General features: G+C 39.1%; 2 protein-coding genes and 1 non-coding gene across 5 annotated transcripts in view; 1 reads left to right on the forward strand and 2 right to left on the reverse strand.

The window, feature by feature from the left end:
* Positions 1 to 4217, forward strand: part of LOC129721151 (uncharacterized) — a 307031-nt gene extending 302814 nt beyond the window's left edge. For both annotated transcript variants that reach the window (XM_055673369.1, XM_055673378.1), the window contains 2 exons: positions 973 to 2348; positions 2414 to 4217. In XM_055673369.1, the coding sequence (XP_055529344.1) occupies positions 973 to 2348; positions 2414 to 2622 (1585 nt within the window). In that variant the 3' untranslated portion in view covers positions 2623 to 4217. The remainder of the gene's footprint in view (positions 1 to 972; positions 2349 to 2413) is intronic.
* The window catches only part of LOC129721158 (autophagy-related protein 16-1), a 260160-nt gene extending 243028 nt beyond the window's left edge, over positions 1 to 17132 (reverse strand). For both annotated transcript variants that reach the window (XM_055673402.1, XM_055673391.1), the window contains exons 1-3: positions 16722 to 17132; positions 14490 to 15242; positions 14283 to 14425 (exon numbers count right to left, since the gene is read on the reverse strand). In XM_055673402.1, the coding sequence (XP_055529377.1) occupies positions 14283 to 14425; positions 14490 to 15242; positions 16722 to 16836 (1011 nt within the window). In that variant the 5' untranslated portion in view covers positions 16837 to 17132. The remainder of the gene's footprint in view (positions 1 to 14282; positions 14426 to 14489; positions 15243 to 16721) is intronic.
* On the reverse strand, positions 14094 to 14167 carry Trnar-ucg (transfer RNA arginine (anticodon UCG)). The gene has a single exon. It is a non-coding gene; the product is annotated as a tRNA-Arg (tRNA).
* Positions 17133 to 21799: the final 4667 nt, after the last annotated feature.

Consider the following 21799-nt stretch of genomic DNA (forward strand, 5'->3'; position numbering starts at 1 on the left):
TTCCATAAATTCTCCTAGATACCTAGTGGAAACTGGAAGGCATTTTTCCTGGTCGCCATGTAGTGCACCATATAATACCAGCTACCAGAAACTTATGACTAGTTGTAAAATATTTCACCAGGCCTCTCAACGGCAACATTTTACTGCGAAAACGGCAGAGTTTATTTACATTCCCCATTGACTCTTGCGGCGATGAGAATTTACGATGCGAACAAAATAAAATGATCAACGAATTCAAATCGGACCTCGGCCGTACCAAGCGAGAAGAGCGAAGGTAAATTCCCAATCGCCACCGTTGCATCTCTCATGTCTGCACACTCCGAGGGCGCATAGAGAGTGGCCTAGCTTTTCGCCCCACCGTCCGCCGCCCGTCAGAGGCGCTAGAAGTTATCTGACTAAATTTATCAATTATTATAATTATTGGGTTCACCCAAGTCTAAGCCTGCCCACGGTCCGGTACGCGAATTGGTGATAAATGAGCCCGTGAATGCAAATTTCGAGCTCGGAAAGTATGTCGCGAGCTAAAAAAACGAGATTAAACTGCCCCGATTTGAATAATCGGCCCGGACTTCCATGTGTCATACGAAACATTTTATTGGATTTTGTTCTCTCGTGTATTTTTTTTATTTCACATTCCGTCCAGCCATCCAACCGTCCATAACGGAGTGAAGCACTGCGATTCCAATCGATGGTGGCCAAAGTCAGCTCTATGGGTCCTCCTCTGTAGCGCGCTAACGGCACAAATACTTTATACATGCATGGTACATTCTAAACAAAAGAAGCATCAAACGGCGAGCGAGCGATGACCAATGCGGAAATGCAATTTGTTGCAATTTTTATGATTCATTGTTAGCTATCTAGCAGCGAGGATCTGCGAACACGAGCCAACAAACATAACACACTGTCACAACACTATGGCACTTTAATTAACCGTCTTTGTTTTCTCTCGACTTTTTTTTCTCTGCCCCACAGCTCCGCCAATTTCTACCAATCGACAATGACTTGCGAACTATCCGATATGGACCGAATCACCCTGGCTGGATCCAGCGCATTCCAGTCCGCTGACGGCTCGGACTACCTCGAGAACAACTGCGCCGAAGAACCGACCAAGCTGTGTGAATTCAAGCGCATGTCCGGACGTATCCTCAAGACGGTCGACTCCGTGTATCAGGATGTTGCCAGTGTCGACGAATGCCGTGAACTGTGCCTGAGCTCACCGTACCGCTGCCATTCGTACGACTACGGAGATACCGGAGATATGGTGTGCCGCTTGTCCCACCACAGCCGAGCAACGCTCGCCGATATTCAGGACCCTTACCTAGACGTCCCGGAAGCTGCTACCTACGAACTATCGTCTTGCTACAACGTTTCCATTGAATGTCGCGCCGGAGATATGATTGCTAAAATTCGCACTTCCAAACTGTTCGATGGAAAAGTGTACGCCAAGGGTGCACCCAATTCCTGCTCGGTCGACGTCAAAAATTCCCTCGAATTCGAGCTTCGCATGGGCTACCAAGACATCGACTGTAATGTTCGCCAAAACGGGCTCGGTCGGTACCTCAATGATGTGGTTATCCAGCACCATGACACTATCGTCACGTCATCCGATTTGGGACTTGCCGTCACCTGCCAGTATGATTTAACGAACAAAACCGTTTCCAACGATGTTGACTTGGATGTTGCTGGCGATATCGAGCCCGCACTTTCGGAAGAGGTTGTTGTGGACTCACCGAACGTTGTAATGAAGATCACCACTCGCGACGGATCGGAAATGATGCGTACTGCCGAAGTCGGAGATCCCCTGGCTCTGCGTTTCGAAATTCTGGACCCTCAGTCACCATACGAAATCTTCGTGCGCGAACTGGTCGCTATGGACGGTGTCGACAGCAGCGAAATCACCCTCATCGATGCTCGCGGTTGTCCGACAGATCACTTCATCATGGGACCAATCTACAAGAGTGCCGGCTCCGGAAAGATCCTGCTGTCGCACTTCGATGCCTTCAAGTTCCCGTCCTCGGAGATGGTTCAGTTCCGAGCTCTTGTTACGCCCTGTATGCCAACCTGTGAGCCAGTGCAATGCGACCAGGATGACTTTGCTGCCGGAGAATTGCGCTCGATTGTATCGTACGGACGTAGACGTCGTTCCGTCAATGTTACCGCCGAATTCAGCCGTCAACGTCGGGAAACCACACATCAGGCACCTCAGGATGATATGCTTCTAGTGCAATCGATCCAAATCACCGACAAATTCGGATTCGAGAAGCAGCAAGCGAAACCCAAGATCAGCAGCAGTGAGACCGTATTTGTTGCATCCTCCGATGCTCAGGGCATTTGCGTTAACGGACTTGGTAAGCGATTCCCGGTTTCCGTTCTCCATTCTCATTCACTCACGAACGTTTTCCACCCGTTGCAGGTCTTCTCGTTGCCGGAGCCGTCTTTCTACTCGGTCAGCTTGCCATTATCGCTATCTGGACCTACCTGTGGCAGCGTCGCAGGAAGCAGCGTCAGTTCGAGAGCGCTTCGATGGGCTCGTCAGTGATGCCAAGCCCAACTATGGCCGGTGCCCGAGGGGATTCCATGTGCAAATTGTACGATAGCGGATACGCCGGCAGGCACTTCTAAGGACCATTCAACACCCACAAACATACGCATACATACCACCACAAGGCTGATCTATTTCCACGTACCCAGTTGACACCACTACAAAATGCACCAACTCACCAATATCACAGTCGTCATAAACTTCTCGATCTTCTTAGTGCACACCGCCCATCTTAGGATTAGGATCGCCTGATTTTTTGCTCGCTGGTTCCAATCAACCGCGAGGAAAAAGTCGAGCAGCAGAACTGCCATTTAATGGTCTAATTTTCATTGTATTTTTCGCTCACATCAACCATATGATTTTTTGTTTTAAATACGACCAGTAAGGATGTGGGAGATTGGATGCTCGCAACTGCTGGCATGCTGAGCGATACACAACCAAACAGCAAAAGTAACAGGAGTATCCGAAAACTCTCGCTCATTAGCGCGCGCCTTCAACTTTTCCTAGTACATTTCGGTCCTTAGTTTAATGGTGCCCAACCTGCACGCTCACTATACCTATGATCAACTCACACATCGAGCTTATCCTTATGTTTTACATTATCCAAACAGGGGAGAATAGGACGACTGGAGTATAGAACGACGAGCTTTCGAATGATGAACCCAAGTATGATGTCTGTGCATGAGAAACGTGAATATAGAACAAAAAAAATAGACACCGATATAGTATTCTAACAATGTGTACCCGTATGCGTGCGAGTGAGTCTGTTTTTATAGGCGTGTATGTGTGATTTAGGTGTAGCCTATCTCTCGAAAATAGTAACTCACGAAAATCTCTTTCCTAAATACGAAAATTTATACTCCTTTGTCCTTTTCTCCCGAGCTCAGAGCTTCGGCTTGATCTTCCTCGCTAGCACCGCTCAGAAGCACCAGGCACTCAGAGGAAAGACACAATCAGCGAAAGATTGGAAGTAGCGAGTTCTAAGCTCAATTTTAAGCATTTATCGTAATTTATTTTTTATTCATAATTTCTTTACTATTAGTAGCCTCCAGAAAAGTGGAAAACGATAGCATTCCCCTACTCTGTTTTGTAACTCTATTTAGTGCTGAAGAGACACAGTGTCGATAGTTACAGAACAAATTGCAATAAGAAAATGATAGCAGAATAAAAAATCTAACACGTTTAGTACATACACTAACCGGTCGTACTCTAGTAGATTGTAGTACGAAATAATAAAAAAAAAACACTTAGGTTTTCCTTATTTCATTCGCCGGATTCCCCGCCCTCCCCCCACAACTGCAAACTGTTTAATTTAATTAATTCATAGCATACTAACCATTCATTATCATGCATTAGTTGTGACTTACTGCGAAGGAAGTAACATGAAAGTAAACAAGCGGAAACGGAAGCAAAACAACACTGCGAAACACCGAATAAAAGTCAAAAATTAATATTTAATTTAAAAAAAAGTGAAAAAGAAGCAAAACTTAGTAAAAATTAAATTTAATTTAATTTTAATCGTAAGGCCAACAATCATAACGAACGACACGAGATACGGCGGGAGACTATAAGAATAATACATAAATTACATATGCATATGTTTTCTATGTATTGGAGCAAACAATATAATGTAAAACATTATTTTTATGAATAAAATAAAAGTGGAAAAATAAAACTTTGGAGTTTTTGTATGAGAGCCATATCACAGTCTTCGGGAATTGCTGAGCAAAACTTTGACTGCTACCTCAATGCTTAATCAAGCTTTGGTATTGCAAAATTGTATTCAATGTATCGTTGCTAAGTCGATCTCGAATTTATAGTTGTTTTGTTGAAATAAAAAATGCTGAAACTATTTTTTTTTTGTTAGGGAATTAGAATAACGTTGTCCATTGATGTGAACTTTTGTAATTACTGAACCTATATGTGTGAACTTTTGTAATTACTAAACCTATACTTTTTAGTGTAGTACTGAACCTATACTTATCACAAACATTGTACTGAAGAGCATGAAAAACGACAAAATCAGTACTTTTCCAGACAAATCTGTACATGTGGCAACACTGCTGCTCGCCTAGTGATTAGTCACTACAGTTACCAGTCTGGCGAAGTGGATTCCGGGGAACACTTGAAACCGTTAAAACAATCAAAACGGGACAGCTCCATTCTCAGTGAAAAAGTGTTGAAAAAGTGTTTACAGAACAAAGCCTTTCAGCTGATTTCCCTGGACTCCAGGTATACTACCAAAATGTGCGTGGACTTCGTATCAAAACTGATGACTTTTTCTTGACGGCTACCGAATGTGACTACGATATTATTGTATCAACCGAGAACTGGTTCGAAAACTTCTCGGGAGTTTATTCACTATCTATCGATGTGATCACAATCATCATAACAGTTGCATGACGCGTGGTGATGGTGTACTAATATCTGTCTCTAAACGCCTAAATAGCTGTATAGACCCTGCTGCGATAAGTGACACCAATGAACCGCTTTGGATTAAGATCTCCCAGCCAAGTCTTGATATTTGTAAAGCTGATTTTGAATCGCTAAGCATTGCTATTTCTGACATCGATTGACAATTCTTAGAATCCCTTAGAATTCTTAGAATCTCCACCTGTGAATGATGCCACTGAGTACTTCAACTGTGCTATCAATTCTTCTGTCGGTCGTATTGTTCCTCCACGAAGGCCAATAAAAAAAACCCGCCTGGTCCAATCTTCGGCTTCGTCATCTCAAGACGCAGCACTCCGCGGAGTTGTGAAATTATTGTAAGACGCGTTTCCCAGCTACGGATCTGCGATTCAAACGAATCGCTACCTCTACAAACTGTACACCTCCAGGATGCAGGGCAACCTCAGACGAAATCCGCGATTATGTTGGTCGTTCGTGAATTCTGAGCCTGAATTCTAAGCCAGATGAAATTCTGTCGTGCGTTCTGGAATAATGTACCTCTGTCCTTATTTACCCGTTATCCCTGTTGTTCAATTTATCAATTCGGCAATGCGTTTTTCTCTCCAGTTAGAAATTTTTCATTATGTTCCCCGTGTACACAAAAGGGGATAGACGTCTTGTACAAAACTATAGAAGCATCACATCTCTCTGTGCATGCTCTAGGGTGATGGAAATGATTGTTAATGATAGTACTTATTACGGAAGTCACTTCACGGTAAAATATATTTCACTCTCACGCTCACTTCACATTTCGAGACCTATTCACGATTCCACCTAAAGTGAGGTGACAAAAATTAGCTCCGGGAAGTGAGATTGACAGTGAAGGGAAATTGAGAATAGGACAAGTGAACTGAGAATGTTTCCCAGCTCAAAAGTCCCAGAAATTTTTTTTCCAAAATTTCCTTTTTCGAGATAACATAAGATCTCGACGTTTTCTGCATTTTTAAAAAAAATTGGCATTAAAAAAAATTCGACGATATCGACAAATTTATGAACAAATTCATGAAATATGAGATTACGTAACGCAGTTGATTATATTGATATTACTCACTTGGTTTCTGAACTATAGAATGGCTAAATACTGTTCCATATGGGTATTTTCAGAGTCATATTTGTGCAATTGGAATGATGTCGATACGCTTGAATATTGACACCATTCTGAATTCCAAGTAGGGGAACCGCTCCCATATTCATCTCAGTACCTATATTCATCTCATCACCCCTTTTGATCAATTTATCGTCAAATTTCGACCATATTTTCAACGTAAAACTCTTAACCACTTGACAAAATCGGGAGGCAAATAGATTTACTTTCAAAATTTGTAGACATTTGACGGTAAACTTGACAAATGAGAGAAATAAGATGAATATAGGTGCACCTAGCCGTTGAGATGAATAATGGAGCAATAACCGTATATGTTCCGGCATAACTCTTGAATGCCTGAAACGATTTCTACTAAACATGGCATCCAAATTCCTTTTACAAAGGAGATGGACGTACTGGAAAGAAGGAGGGGTAACCCCCCTTTCTTAAATGATATCAGCAGAATGTTTGAACCGAAAATGGCGGTTCCGGAGAGCTGTGCGAAACTGTGGAAAACGTCCACTGCTGAAGTTTCCGGAACACAGAGCATGCTCAGAAACCGGAAACTGATATACGACGCCGTTATTTACCCAGGTGATTTATTGCAAAATGCAGAAGTAGTAATTAATGTTACAACGGTGTCGACTTGGTTATATGGCCTCACTCTAGCACTCTAACAACTTCAGATATTCTTTTTAGGGTTGTTTTACGAAATTAACCCTCCACAAAATAAGTATCATAAAATACATGGCACTCCAACTTCAAGTAGAGTTTTTAAATGCTATCCTCGCCGATACCCGCGCTCATCCAAAGACTATAATATTTCTTCGTGTTCATAGAGACAGGAACCTAAAATTTTCCTTGGCAATTTTCTCTTAAACATCCACAGGAGCCATTTTTAGCTGGCAATGTTAGCTAAGAGCGCCACTCATATAAAAAAAAATTCGAACTACCGTCAGCCGGGGTGAGATTGTGCCATCCAATCCGTGACTTGCCAGCCCTTTCTTCCGGGTCCGAAAACTAGTCTTTCTTGGTAAAGTATTCAAGGAAACTTATACAAAAATGTTTGGTCTTATGATCGCCAGGAGACGGCTAACAAACAATGGGTTCGTATGGCACAATCTCACCTCCACTTGCACAATCTCACCCCGGCTTTCTGTACTTAAATATTAACAGCCGTTACGTAAATTTCGTTTCAGATATTTGGCTCGTGAATTTGAGATTTTTGGGGTTTTCTTTCTCGACATGCTATAGGTAGCCTTATACCATGTTTTTGGGATTACTTAAATAATACATCATGTTTCTCTTATAATACATCATACTAACTTCATATCAAAGTAGGAGTTTCTATTTTCTACAAACTACCTTTAGACATTATCCTTCTATTTGCTTCCTAAGGAAACTGGCGACAGCACCGCCCTAGCGGTGATGTTTTGAACTACATAGCCGTTACCAATAAAATGGTCAACAGTTTTGGGATCAACATGCTAGAAGACACCGTTCATCTAGGAGGTAACCCTCAGAAGTTTTTAATTTCGCCCTGATTGCAGTCCGGACAGGCCGAAACATTTTCGCTTCAACGCAACAGTCGCACGTTAGCTGGATTCCACACTTTTTTTTACATTCCCTGTTTAGGAGAATGTTTCAACCTCAACCTCAAGGTGTATGGAGTGTTCTACACTAGTTGCTATGCTCGGCCACGTTGGTCTACCGAAAGGATCACCCAGATGGTCGACCAGTTATCCATGGAGCTAACGGGCCTAAGGCCGTTGGTGGTGGCGCGTTACTTCAACGCTTTGTGTAGACAACAACGCGAGGAGGCAAGTGACTGGTAGAGCTCAGACCATCCACGGCTGGACGACATCGCATTTCGATGCCGAGGTATTCGAAGAGGCTCCTCCCGACTGCTGACCAATTTGTTGCCATACTATCGCGGGCGTGTGCAATTTTTTCATCGGTCAAAAAGTTGAAACTTTTGACCGCTTTGAGGAACGGATCGAATTCTAATACGTTTTCTTACTGAAAAATAAATCCAATATTCCTAGTGATGAATATTGGATTTATTTTTCAGTAAGAATCACAAATCATTCAATTTTTGACTTATCTAATTTCCGTGAAATCATTTCACCTTTCAAAATGATCGTGAAATAATACACGTGAAACGTCGCTTATTCCGTTTTCACTTCACTGATATGACACTCATAGTAACCCAGATTTCATGGCAGATGTCACTTAGCGACGTTTTTGTCACTTAGGTGAGTCCCGTAACTTGTAGCCAAACTCGAGAAACTTGGAGTTTCATCTGCTCTTGTGCAATGTTTCGGGTCTTATTTGACTTTGTGTGAAGATGTGATATAAGTTTTCTGCATAGTACACAAATGTTTCTGAAGTCCCACAAGGCAGCAATCTTGGACCGCTACTACTCATGATGTTAATCGTTGATATTTTAAACTACTTCCGGATGGTTGCCGTAAATTGTATGCCCATTACGTTAAATATTTTAAAGTTGTAAGAAACATTCCGGACTACGTTGAGCTTCAGCCAATGGTGTTCAAGAACCTTGCTTTCTGTAAGCATTCAGAAATGTAGTATTAACTCCTTCTATCGAATAAAGTAGCAAATCTTGTTTGAATATTTTATGTCCGGTCAACTTCTATCGAGAGTGACACAGATTCGAGATCTGAGAGTTAGTTTGGATAGTGCACAACGAAATTATCTGTAAAGCTAATCGAAAACTCCAATTTATGTTCAAGATAGCCAACGAGCTCCGCGATCCGTTCTGCATTTCTCTCTAGAGCGGTCTATCCTTGAATTCTACTTTGTAGTATGATGTCCATCCCACAACTCCTGGATTGCTAGAATTGAATCCGTACAACGAAAATTCGTAAGATATGCTCTAAGATTCCTCCCTTGGCGCAACCCCTCAAATCTGCCAGCCTACACTGAACGCTGTTGGCTTCTGGGATTGCAAGCTCTTGAGCAGAAACGATTTGAGGCTCATGCCACATTTATCGGTAAGCTGCTTCTAGGTGAAATCGATACTTCGGAAAGACCATCTGGATATATCTGCCCCCAAACGATCTCTCAGAATTGAATCTGCCTCAACGTAGTATACGATATGGTCAATTCGACCCAATACGCTAATTATTTTTTATATTACTGGTCCAGCCTAGCTAGCCTGTATAACCTGTATGTGATAGTATATTGTGTTAATATTAAGTAGTTCATTAAGACAAGTATTCTGTCAGATGCATTTTCATAGATTATAACCATATTACAGACCTCGTTCGATTTTGGCGCGGTTCAATTTTGGCAACAAAAAACTTTGGACGTGTTGCCAACAGCAATCTTTCAAGCATTGAATTGAATTTCCACTGCAGTCCGGTAGGCATCGGACAACACTGTTCGAATTGGTTATATAATTGGCTATTGAATTTTCTCTTTAGTCCAGTAGGCATCATAAAAAAATAAATTTGGACGTGTTGCCAAAATCGAACATGGTCTGTATAACATTCTAGAATAGCTTGAACTTCAGTTTGGAAGACCGTTGGTCATTGGCCCATTGAAATTTATAGATCTGCTCCTGGGTCAGTTATTCCTGCTAAATGTTTACCTTTGACCCATTCGTGTAAAAAAAAATCCTGAACGGAGATCGGCACCACTACTTTCCCAAAAATCAACCCTGGGTTCAAATACTCGAAATCGTCTTTTAAAGTAGTATCTTTTTCTCCATTCAGTCTTCATCTCAGGGTCGTGGGCTCATTAGCATCCGAATCCACTCCGAATCCCCAAACTTATCGGTAAAACGCAAAATTCTGTTCTTTTTTCACTTGTAACATGCTCTTTAATTCATTTTTATACAACTTTTTCAGCATTTCATGTTCTCAATAACGCTCAAGAAAAAGTTTGTTATTACGCACCAAAACATTTATGTGCTAGCTAGAAAAAAATATCAGGTTTAAAACTTCAATATGTACTTATCCAGTTATTCCTATCACTTTTTAACCTGTAAAAGTAAATTGAATTTCGAATAGCAGAGATGTGACTTATCCAATTTTCATAATTTCTCCCGATAGAGAAGCAGGAAACGGATCAATGAATATCAAATTTGCAGAGTTATTATGGTTGCCCCGAGTCTTCGAAAACTCTGTAGAGATGACCACTATTCGTTCCAGCTAAACTGCGAACTTGGTTCAAGACTTGTGTAGGGACAATTTGATGGGTTTTCTGGATGAAAATGAATGGCCACCAAACTCACCAAATCTGAACCCAATGAACTATTTTGACTGTTGCTACGTGATGTCGAAACTTGCTGATTACTAGCTCATGAAATTACAACAGTAACAGTTTAAAGTAAAATCTGAGATCAAAGAATCTGGGATGAAATACCAATGAAATCCGTGCGTGTCGCCTGCGACAGCTTCGAAACACGTTTGAAGTTAGTGAAGTTTACTGAGGGAGAGGTTATTATTAATAATAAATAATAAAAAACAACCAGAAATTAAATGTGTGATATTTACATATCATTATACAATTCTGAAATTGTATCAGAATTCATTTATTATTCTGAAATTGTATCCGAGTTTATTAGGTTTTCGATTAAAATAATCATGAGCTAGATCTGTGCGGCAAACATATGACGTTTGTGCTCGTTGATTCGTTTTTTTTTTATCCAGTTATAAATCATAAATTTAAAAATGCTTACGATCAGAGTTTTCTGGACGATACTATTAAAAATAAAAATGCGGTTAACGAACAAGAAATGCTCTGTGAAAATCATCTGAGCACCATTAGTCAGAAAACAATACATGTCAGCGTGCTGGGAATTTTCGAAAATTATAAATTCAAAGAGTTACAGGTTGATAACAATTGGCAATTATAACATTTTATCTACAAGTAAAGAATTAGAATCTAGGCGAAATGAAAAATTGAATTGTCGTAAAAAATCAAAATAAAAAATTCTTGTTCACCGAGTACGTAAGGCTCCTGCTTCTGCTCAAACCAATCAGTCAACTAGTGAATGACCACTAGGACGTTCCTAACTAAGCAATAGCTGGTATCAGCAGCGGTGGTAGTAGCAGCGTTAGCGGTAGATGCAGCAGAACTACTTCTTCTCCTAGTAAAAAAAAACTGCTTTTGAACAGTACCGGTAGCATCAGCGGTAGGCTAGCACTTCCTTCAGTCCAGCTCTCTGCCGTATTTTGGCAACACACGAACGGGGATGTTGGCAATCAAAGTTTGTCGGCCGTCAAATTTTCAGTGTGAAAACAGCTTTTCACTGCGTTCGACACATTTAGACATTCCACGTCATTTCACATCTCAAGACGAACTGAATTTTCTTCTTCTTCAGCAATATGCAACACTCAACATCGGCGTAAAAAAAAATTTTGCGTAACTGAGTGCGAATCTTCTGTTAACGGCTTCCATATGACACTTAAACGAATAAACAAGCCTTGAAAATTGATAAGCCTTAATGATGCAGACACCGGACTATGGAAAATGGTCAAACCTTATTGAAACGCAGATTCCGATTGATCTGATTGGTCGTTCAGTGCTCGCTTTCCCTAACACGGTCGACAGAATTATATAACTAGTAAACCAAGAATGCACTCTTCAGGCTATATAAGAGCTGGCTTCTGCTCAAACAAATCGATTAACCAGTGCATGGCCACTAGAGAACGGTCCTAACTAAGCGGCAGCGGGTAGCAGCAATAGCGGCAGCAGGTATTAGCAGTGATAGGTAGGTGCAGCGGCACTACTTTATTCTCTAGTAGAAAGTCGGCTTTCGGCTCAAACCACTTTACTATCGAGACGGACGGTTCCTCCGGTGAAACTTTGCTTGCAGTATAATTTTTAGTTTGAATAATAGAAGGGTTGTGTGCAAAGCCACGACCGCAAGGCTGATGTAGAACTACAGCTGTTCGTTGCAACACTTGCATTGTTGCATTCGGAAATGATCGCGAAATCTTTGAATGATGAACGCTAAGATTACGAAAGACTTTCTTCTTAATGCAAATAACTTTTATCCAACACCCTGGCCCTGAAAATTTTTAAAATGGCAACTGGGGTCGATTTACGGTCTATTAGTATATTTCGTTACTATTGCAAACGGGAAAGGTTGTCCCTAAAAATTCTGACGAGGCGCGCTTCAAATCGCTCGAACTTTTTCATAACCCAAATTGAAAGAGCTGAACTTGTTTAACGGAAGGTTTCAACAAGACGGCTCTAGAAAAAATCTGATTTCCCTCCGCCGGGAAAGGGTTAATTAGGTAATTAATTTATCTCTGGGTTTGGTCACCAAGATTATGCGGTTTGACGCCACTATACTATTATTCGTGGGGCTACGTGGAATCGTTGGTGTATGTGGACAAACTGGGGACTGCGGAGGCCTAACAAAATAACATTGCACGTGTTATTGGTACAATTCAGGCTGAAATGATTTACAAAGACAAGCACCATTTAATCGATTCCAATGAAGATTTTGTATGCATAATATATTTTTTTCAAACTATCAATTAGAATTAGAATTAGAATTTGAAATTTAATAATTCGCTATTGCGAGAACAATGTTTCCAATCGAAAAATTCTTATAAAGTACGCCATATCTGTTGGAGTAGTGCATCGTATATGGAGAGAGAAAGTGTGAAGCGCGAGGAATCGTGGTGAGTTTAACCGGTCAAAGGAGAAAACGTTGGACGGCGATTTATAATACGACTTGTTACACAAAACCCCAACTTTTTGTCGTAGGATCGATGGATCTAGATATCAGTTCAATTCAGTTATCTAAGCATCCTTTCATTGGAAAAGGATATGAGAATAAACGATTGTCGTTTGCAAGAAAGTACGCTGGAAAGACTGTGAACTTCTGGATACGAATTTTTTGAACAAATCGAAGTAAGTTTCAACATTTCGGATAAAAACGATGTAATCAAGACAAATTATCTCCCAGTGTGCCTTGAGGGAAGAGTTTTCAAAAAACTTAAAAGTTAAATAAATTTGAGTAGATTAATGTTAGGCCATATCCGTAGAAGAGTTTTTTTGTCTCTGAAATAGGGATCCGAATTTTATAGCTCAATTGATGCTACGAAACACGCTTTTTCAAACAATTTTAGTTTGATTTTCCCGCGAATAGAGTATTTTAAAATATTGATAGTTGTAAATTGAATAATTTATTGAAATGATTATTTGTTATTCTCTTGAAACTAGTTTATTATGGAAGACAAGCATTTTTTTTTAAATAATGTTTTACTCAGAAAATAATGCATCCTTGGAATATGCAGAATTATATGGACTCACCATCGAAGCACGCAATTCTCGAAACTGCTTATATTTTAAACTAGCCCCTAATATTCTTCTTTTGCTGGACCTACAATGAATGTTTACTACAGTGATAACGCGAAGAACATTAATTTGAAAGAATGTCTTCTAAGAGAGATTTTGTCATTGTAAGGTATGCCAACTAGTGTTTAAATATCTTAACCATAACATTGTTTTCGAAATAAATATAAGCTACAGGTCATCTTTGTATTTTATTGGGTCGAATTACGGCATCTAATCAGCTTACAAAAAGGAGTAATAAATGTGAAAGCTGGCGTTAAAAATTTCTACCACAATGAAAAATATTTGATCTTTCATTGTCATAAGAATATGACTTTTAACTTAAAATAAAAAATGATTTCAGATTTGTTAAACGTATTAGCATTGGTGCTCTTTTCAGTACCACAAAGCAATATCAATTAAAATCGAATTGAAAACAGCATCCTCATTTGCTACATTCCATTCGTTGCTAAAAATAGAACATAGTATCCGGTACGAAAGGACGTAATGCGTAAATGCGCACTGGCACAGCATCCTTACACAATGAAGAACAAGGACAGAAGCCTAATGCCTTTACAAAACACACCTGTTGCTATCAACAGAGAATCCTTCCCAGACTTTCATTCCCCTCGAACAATGCGACCCTGCGCATGTCCTGTGATGGATTCTGCGCACAAATCGAAAAAAATGTCCCCGTCCCGACCGTGACAGGACTCGAACCTGCAATCTTCGGATTCGAAGTCCGACGCCTTCATCCATTAGGCCACACGGTCCGTTCGTCAGCTGATTACGCGTATGGTCTATAAATACAATCCTCGAACACTAGTCTAGCCGGCTTTTTACGTCGCGGTGCCGAGAGCATCATTAGTCAGACGTTTCGCTACTTACCCGCAATCGCTGATCACACACAGTCCACACCCGGCTGGCGAAGTCATTAGAGGCAGCTAGAATCAGTGACCCGGTGGTATCGAACTCTACCGAATTGATGCCTTGATTACTGCCGACCAAAGCACCACGCGGTTCACAAATACCTGCAAATAAAAAAAGTATTAAATTGCAAATACGCTAACAAGTGAATTATATCTAAAGCTTCACCCTTGCCAACGTCCCACAGCTTAACCTTCCGATCAGCACCACCAGTAGCCACGACTCTCTCCACTGGACTCCAGCGCACTGCGTTCACTTCACCATCGTGAGCATCGAACTTAAACTCAATCCCTTCCGGGGGTCCATCAGAGCCGAAATCAAACCGATCGACATCGCCCATACCCGCAAGGGACGAAGGACCAGGAATATCTTTTATCGCTCGTTCTAGTTCACTTTCGATTCGAGCTTTCTTTTCCTTGAAAAATTTATCATTTTCTTTATTCATGATCTCTGCATCGCGCGATTTATATTCCATCAGCAGATTCAACAGTTTACTGTTCTCATCCTGAACTGCTCGCAACTTCTCCTCAGCCGTATTCGCTCGTAACTGCGACGCTAGCGATTCGTCCTTTATCGTAACGTGGGAGGCCTTCAGCTCTTCCAGTTCATCACGCAAAGTACCGTTCAGCGCTGTCTGCTCTGCCAAGGCACGTTCCTTCTCGGCCAACGTTCGCTGCAGGTCCGAGAGCTTTTGATTCAAATTGATAATCATCTGCGAGTGCTCGCCCTTACGCTTGTGCAAATCGGTCAGCTCTTCCTGCTGGGCTAATATTTTTTTCTCCAGCGACTGGATTTGGGCGTTTGTAATGGAGACCAAATCGGATCCACCGGAACCGCCGGAACTGTCGCGAATTTTTTTGTCAATTTTCAGCTCCAGGTTTTCCTGGCGCAGTTTGGCGGCAGCATCGAATAGGCGATTATCTGAGGGAAAAAACGTGGTTTTAGTTTCCGGGCAAAGTTTCTGATTATAATACAAAAATTGTTAATTAGCTTGCTTTTAGTGTCGGTTCGTCATAACGTAAAGGTTGTTCCAGCCATAAACTTAAGTCTTAGATAGAACAAAAAAGGTAATGCAGATGTTTGGATGCTCGGTATTTGAAACTACAATGGACGGGTAGTGTCCAAGTGTTATTCAGGCTGCTAAAATTCGTACATGTTGGAAATCCATCACAGAATAATCAAAAAATCTAGAGGTGAGATCTTATGACGTTGATATTTTGAGAGTGTGAACCCGGAAAAGCTATGTTTACGCAGAAGTTGAAATGATGTCATACATCCTACATAGCACATGTTGAGATGCAATGACGCATTCGAGCTAAAAATTGGTGATATAAAACAGCATACACTGTACGGAAAATAGTAAAACAATTTGCCTTAAACGAAGTACGAAGCACAAAACGAAAGGATAAGGTACTATTAAATAGGATTGTACAAGCAACATGTCCTATAGGAACAATTAGAAAACTGAAAAAGTTGTCTTGGAATGCGGATGAAATTTGATAATTGAATCTTGTTATATTTTACCGGAAATTGAGATTTACATGCTTTCCAGACTGCGAAGGTTTCGAATTTCAAATAAAGTATTACCTATAAGCCCATGACTTTTTCGCATGTAACAAATTCAAACATTATGGTATTATCCATTCAAGAGCAAGAAAAATCATACTACAACTGTTTAAAAAAATTATGTATGAGCGGAAATCGTTTGATTTATCTGCCACTTATAACAAAACTTAACTGCTCAAAATTAAAGTTAATTGAAACGAATTATTTATTGCCCCCATTCCATAAAACCATACCATCCACAAAATGTTCAAAATCACATGTTAGATAAATTTTTTATTGAACATATGGATTAAATAAAACCTGCGTGCAATGGGAAAAGGAAGACTTTCACTTTTTCGACGCTTATATAGCAGAAACAAAAACAAACGTAACTCTGACGCAATACCAGGGGCGACTCGTCCATAGGTGCAACCTGTGCATTGCACACGGGGACGCCAGTCAAAAAATATATTTAAGACGCAAATTTATATCAATATTTTATTGGTTTTTAGTTTCACTTCCAAATAGTAACGACTGGACTAGAATGACTTGCGTGATTACGCGGACATGATTGTGATTACTTCCTCAAATTGCGATTTTCAAAATTTGTAGTTGAACAGGCAGATTCAGAAGCCATGGGTCGCCCCTGCGCAATACAATTCTATGCGAGACAAATCTCACTGATAACCGAAAAATAACAACACATCTACCACAGGAAATCCTTCACCTGCTGCATCTTTGTGTAAACCTTTTCTAATTTAATCAACGCTCAACATACCATTGACGCCCAAATTGGCAATACTCATATTTAATGATGCGTATATGTAAAGCAGACATATTCTTCCTTATACTCACTGTAAGCAATAATATCCGCATATCTAGAGGTCTCATTTCTGTTACGAGTCCGAAGACGGTCCGCTATAGTGTCACGCCAATTTTCCGCTTTAAAACCGGTCCCTGTAGCGGCCATCCTTTCCAGCGAAATTAGCTGATGCTTCCGAAATCGTCCAGCCCTGAAGAACAATGTTCCGGTGCAAACAAAAGAAAAACACGAACCAGGAAATTGCGATACACACTACAACTCGCACTTTAATTTCACTAGGGAAACTACACCAAACGTAGTTGAACAGCGTGAAAGTCGAACCGATAGAATAACGCGAAATTCTATTTAAAAACGAAACACTCCAAACCGACGGATGTTTGTGTTTTGATTAACACCTATGATCAAAAGCTGTCGGGGATATTTTGTTATCCTCTTGATTTGTTTTGGTATTCAGCGACTGACGTTTCTGTTCAAAATACATAGAAATAAGGTAACTTACTTCATTGCAGTGGCGAACGTTGCGAGCAAAGAATAGAGTGGCCAACTCGCAACGTGAAGAAGGTTTGGTATAGAGCTAGGACAGGACGTGACAAGTGGCTTCTAGTTATTTTTCTTTTCGTTCAAAATTGCCCTCATGAAACATTGTGATTTTTCAGCACGACGCTTGCCAGTGTTTCCAAAAATGTTTAATTAGCAAAATATAAATATCAAGGATTTTCCAAGTTCATGATTTCAATTTTAATTAATTCATTTGATAATGCTAGTTCAATTGATTTAAAGAGATATGTTAAATTTATTTGAACCACCCATAATTTCAACTCATTTTGGGTTCCTCTTGCTTCTCATGAAATGAATCTGCTATTGTTTATCATACTTAGTTTCAAAGGCATGAATAACATCTCGAATGTTGATTTTTATAGACATTACTCAGTATAGTGTATGAAATAGTTTCAAAAAATTGTTGAACCAAAAGCTGTTCATTCACTTGGTAAGCAGAAACAGTGTGAACAAAAAATACCGATCGTTTTCGCAGCACGGCCAACCGTACCGACTAATAATAAAATTTAACAGTGCGCTAAGTAAAATCGACTAATCAGGGAGGGCTTTCGCTTTGACAGAACTTCGGGTTAATTTTTGGTTTCTCTTGTCACGTCCTGTTCTAGGTATAGAGATCCTCAGAGGGAGAGATAAGCGTTGAAAAAAACCGCTGATTTGGCAACTAGGTTTCACATATCATAGGTGCCAGACCTCTTCTCCAAGCGCAATGTTCACTAACTTTTTTATTCGGCTCGTATAACTGATGGTGACGGTGGAAGTCCTGGGGGATAATAAAGTGCATCACAAAAACCGTGAAGGTGTTAAATTTTATGTTTATGTTTAATTTTATATACTTTCATCATTATTCTGTAGACCATACAAAGGGTTTGTGAACCACCAGTTGGAAATCACTGTGTTGAAGCAACTTTGGAGCATTCTTAATTCATGTTTTAGCAATAAAACATGAAAAACGTGTAAAAATAAATATATTCTTTATTGAACCTTATTGCAATACCTTTCAATGTGTAACCTTTCTTGTTCGTTTGGCTCGAATTTTGACATGTTCGTTTGGCTCACAACACTCTCTTCGCATATCTCTCCCTCTGAGTATTGCTAGTTTGATACGGTTAAAAGGGTGTCCAATAATTTACCGATAAGTACTTTGTAATATTTAATAATAAATAATTTTCGCATTTGTATATCGATAGTGTGTTGCTCCCAGGTTTTTCTCTTCGCGTGACTAATTGAACTTGACGGCACGAATATGTGCAAATTTTCAGGAACGATTCGATTTGCTTTTTTGTGCTAGATGGCTGGGGTGACACCCCAACAGCCCTAAATACGTTAGCCATATGGACGGTTGCCATACGTACGATAGCCATAAGCGACGATAGCCATAATATTATTTTCGCATATGGAAGTTAGCCATAATATACGATAGCCATAACGTATGATAGCCATAATGTGTGTATGCCATAATTCTTTTATTATTGAAAAATTTTATATTTTTTTCTTGCTCAAAAAACGTTTACCATTAGGTATTTATAGGTGCTAGGACATGATTGATTGAATGTTGTTCTGCATAATATGAATAAAAGATGATTATTTATTTCAAGCACGTTGTATATCTCTTCGATATTTCTAACGTAGTATTTTTTACGATTTTCACGATGTAAAAAGTGGAAATAAAATTGCCAACACAGTAACTAAGATTATGTAATGTTAAATAATTGAAAGTGATAACAGGAGATATAGGGTATCGAACGTCTTTGTCAGTGGTTTTCTTCACCAGTTTTTCTGCAGCAATCTTATGCAAAAGGGGGCCGAAGAAAACCACTGACGAAGACGTTCGATACCCTAGTACATAACATTCTGGGATAATTATTTTCACCAGCATAAAGTATTTTTTATATTGGAAATTTCACTTAACAGTTGAAAATATTTTTCCTGCGTTCAAAAATGATTCATTATTTTATTTGTCCTAATATTCGATTCTAAGTTATTCGAATCGTATATATCGTCATAATATGTTCTAAACTCTTCTTATTCTAGTATTTAATAATAGTTTCGTAAATATATAGTGTGTTTATTCAGTATTATTTTATTATTTTATTGTTTTCGGAGCCTAGGGCTGGAGCAAATCCATGTACATAACTTGCTAAATCGTAATTTTCGAAATTTTTATTTGAATCGCTCATCTTTCAGCTGCTGATATGATTACCGCTATTGGTCATCGATTTTTGATATGAAGAACGAGAAGGAATCATCTCGTTATATATATTTATTCATCGATTATACAGAGAAATTGGTTTGATTATTCGGAGTCATGTTTTTTCTTTCAGTTTTAAATTTGTTTATATCTGTGACGTTTGCCTTTTTGTCGATTTTGTCTAGAAATGCCAAAGTTCATACAAGATTTTGTGGCATATGCTGCGTAGTAAACTCAAGGCATAAAGAAAGAAGAAATGATTGACTCATCTCATTTCATTTTTTTATATTTGACACTCATCGACATACAGTCGCTAAATAATTTTTATATTTTATGTCGGCATATTTACTAAGTACAATATTCGTTTTATCAACATAATGACGATTCCCGACGAAAAAAAATGAAAAAATATAATTGAAAAATCCGGAGACTTTGTTTTTCCGAAGTGAAATATTTTCCAAAACTCTGGATAATAGAGTCCGACCTGTACCTATTTTGCTTTCGCTGACCTTCCACGATGCACAAATAAATAAGTTTTTTTAAAAATAAATTGCATCAATGTGCCAGATGCTTCAGCTTCAATGATATTGTAAGCATTTGAGATATTGGTAGCATGAACAACAGCCAGAGCTTGATTTTTTTGTATGTCTAGTACACAGGTCCATTTTTGACAAATTCATCAATTAAGTTTTGCTGCTGAATGAATTTGTTTAGATTTTTACTTAGATTAAAAAGAGACAGAGTATTTTTTTAACTTTTATAAAGTTATAATTCGTACAATATGCATCGATGATTCGATTTATTTTTTACTAACTCTGCATCCCGATTCGCCTTGCATAGCCTTCAAGTTGTGATTTTTTTATAAAAATAGTTAGAAACAGCTTGCTAAATTTCTAAAAAGGCGATAAACATCAAATTAAATAAATCATTTGCATTACCGTGTTTATTACTTTTGAAACCTATAGTAGGATATTCTAGATAGCACAACCAAAATAATTTCAGTAAATAACATCAACAGTTATAGGGTCACTTACCAGCAAAAGCAGCAGATTATCAGAACATAAACGCTCAATTGAACTCTTTTTTTGGGACTTTCATTTGACCAGCCTCTTATTTTAAAAAAATATATAGACAATATTTATTACACAGTACCAACGAATAAAATTTACTACTAAGACAAACGAAAACATATAACGGTTTCTCGTACATAAAGAGATAAACAAACACAATTTCACACCATTAATAATGCATAATACAGAATCGTTTCAAACCATGTAAATTTGTTCATTGAGTTGATATAAACTTAAAGCTGCAAATATAACTGTGCATTCAAATTTACTCTACAACAACAAGTATAAATTTACGCTAAATTTTTTTGCTGTGTAGTGCGAAAGTATCCATCTTTAATTGCTAGCAGCACACAACAACTATTGAAACAAATACACAATGCTCAATTAGCAATAATTTTAACTATTATTGCGGTTCTTCATCCTATATTTTGATAAGTTATTCAAATGTTGTCAGTTTGAAGCGAGTGAGTGTGAAACTGCTGTTGAATCACTTTCATTTTTCTGTGTCGAAATTTCGCAACACTGCTTGTATTACGAAATTCGTGTCTGAAATTCTTTTGAGGTGAAACTGAACGGTGGCTTTTTATATACAATTTAAGGTTAAATTTCTTTCCACTTGACGATTGTGAACGTAAAAATCTCAGCTTCCACCTAATAAATAGCGCTCGAATTGCTACTCTATGCATGCGTCAGCGGTGCAAACATTTGATCAAGGTTTCACTCACGTTATTTTAATGATTTTCGAGAAAATTATCTTGCAAAATTAGAGCAAAATTCGGGCACATAGTTTCACCTTAAGCGGCCCAGAATTTCTGTGTGCTCCGCAGTGGAGGTGGCAGAGCATTTTATGTTTATGCTTCAGGGAACTAACTGTCGATCAGAGGTATCTAACAAGGCTCGATAAAGAAGAGCAGTAGTTAGCGTGGAAAAAAGAATGAAAGAGAAGAATAAAAATCAATCACTTACCACGGTGACAAATAACACAAACCTTCCTTTCCATCACAGTCGTGGAGAGATGCAGAGATAAACTCGGCCTCTGACAAGAACGATTATTATCCTTCCTTTCCTAACCGATCGTAGGTACGTTGCCGGCGTCGCTATCGATCTTTACAAAGGCAAAAGCTACTGAATTGTTGCACATGGAAGAAGATAAATTAATCCCAAATAGTAATCTACGTTTATCATTCTGCAGTTTCACCAGCTCACATCCATCAAGCTCAAGCACTCCGTTAGATCACACTTAGGGACGTATAATAGAAGCATCGGGATGCACATAATAAATCGCCCTCAATCT

The sequence above is a fragment of the Wyeomyia smithii genome, chromosome 1, assembly GCF_029784165.1.
Source record: "Wyeomyia smithii strain HCP4-BCI-WySm-NY-G18 chromosome 1, ASM2978416v1, whole genome shotgun sequence".
In the NCBI taxonomy this organism is placed as follows: Eukaryota; Metazoa; Arthropoda; class Insecta; order Diptera; family Culicidae; genus Wyeomyia; species Wyeomyia smithii.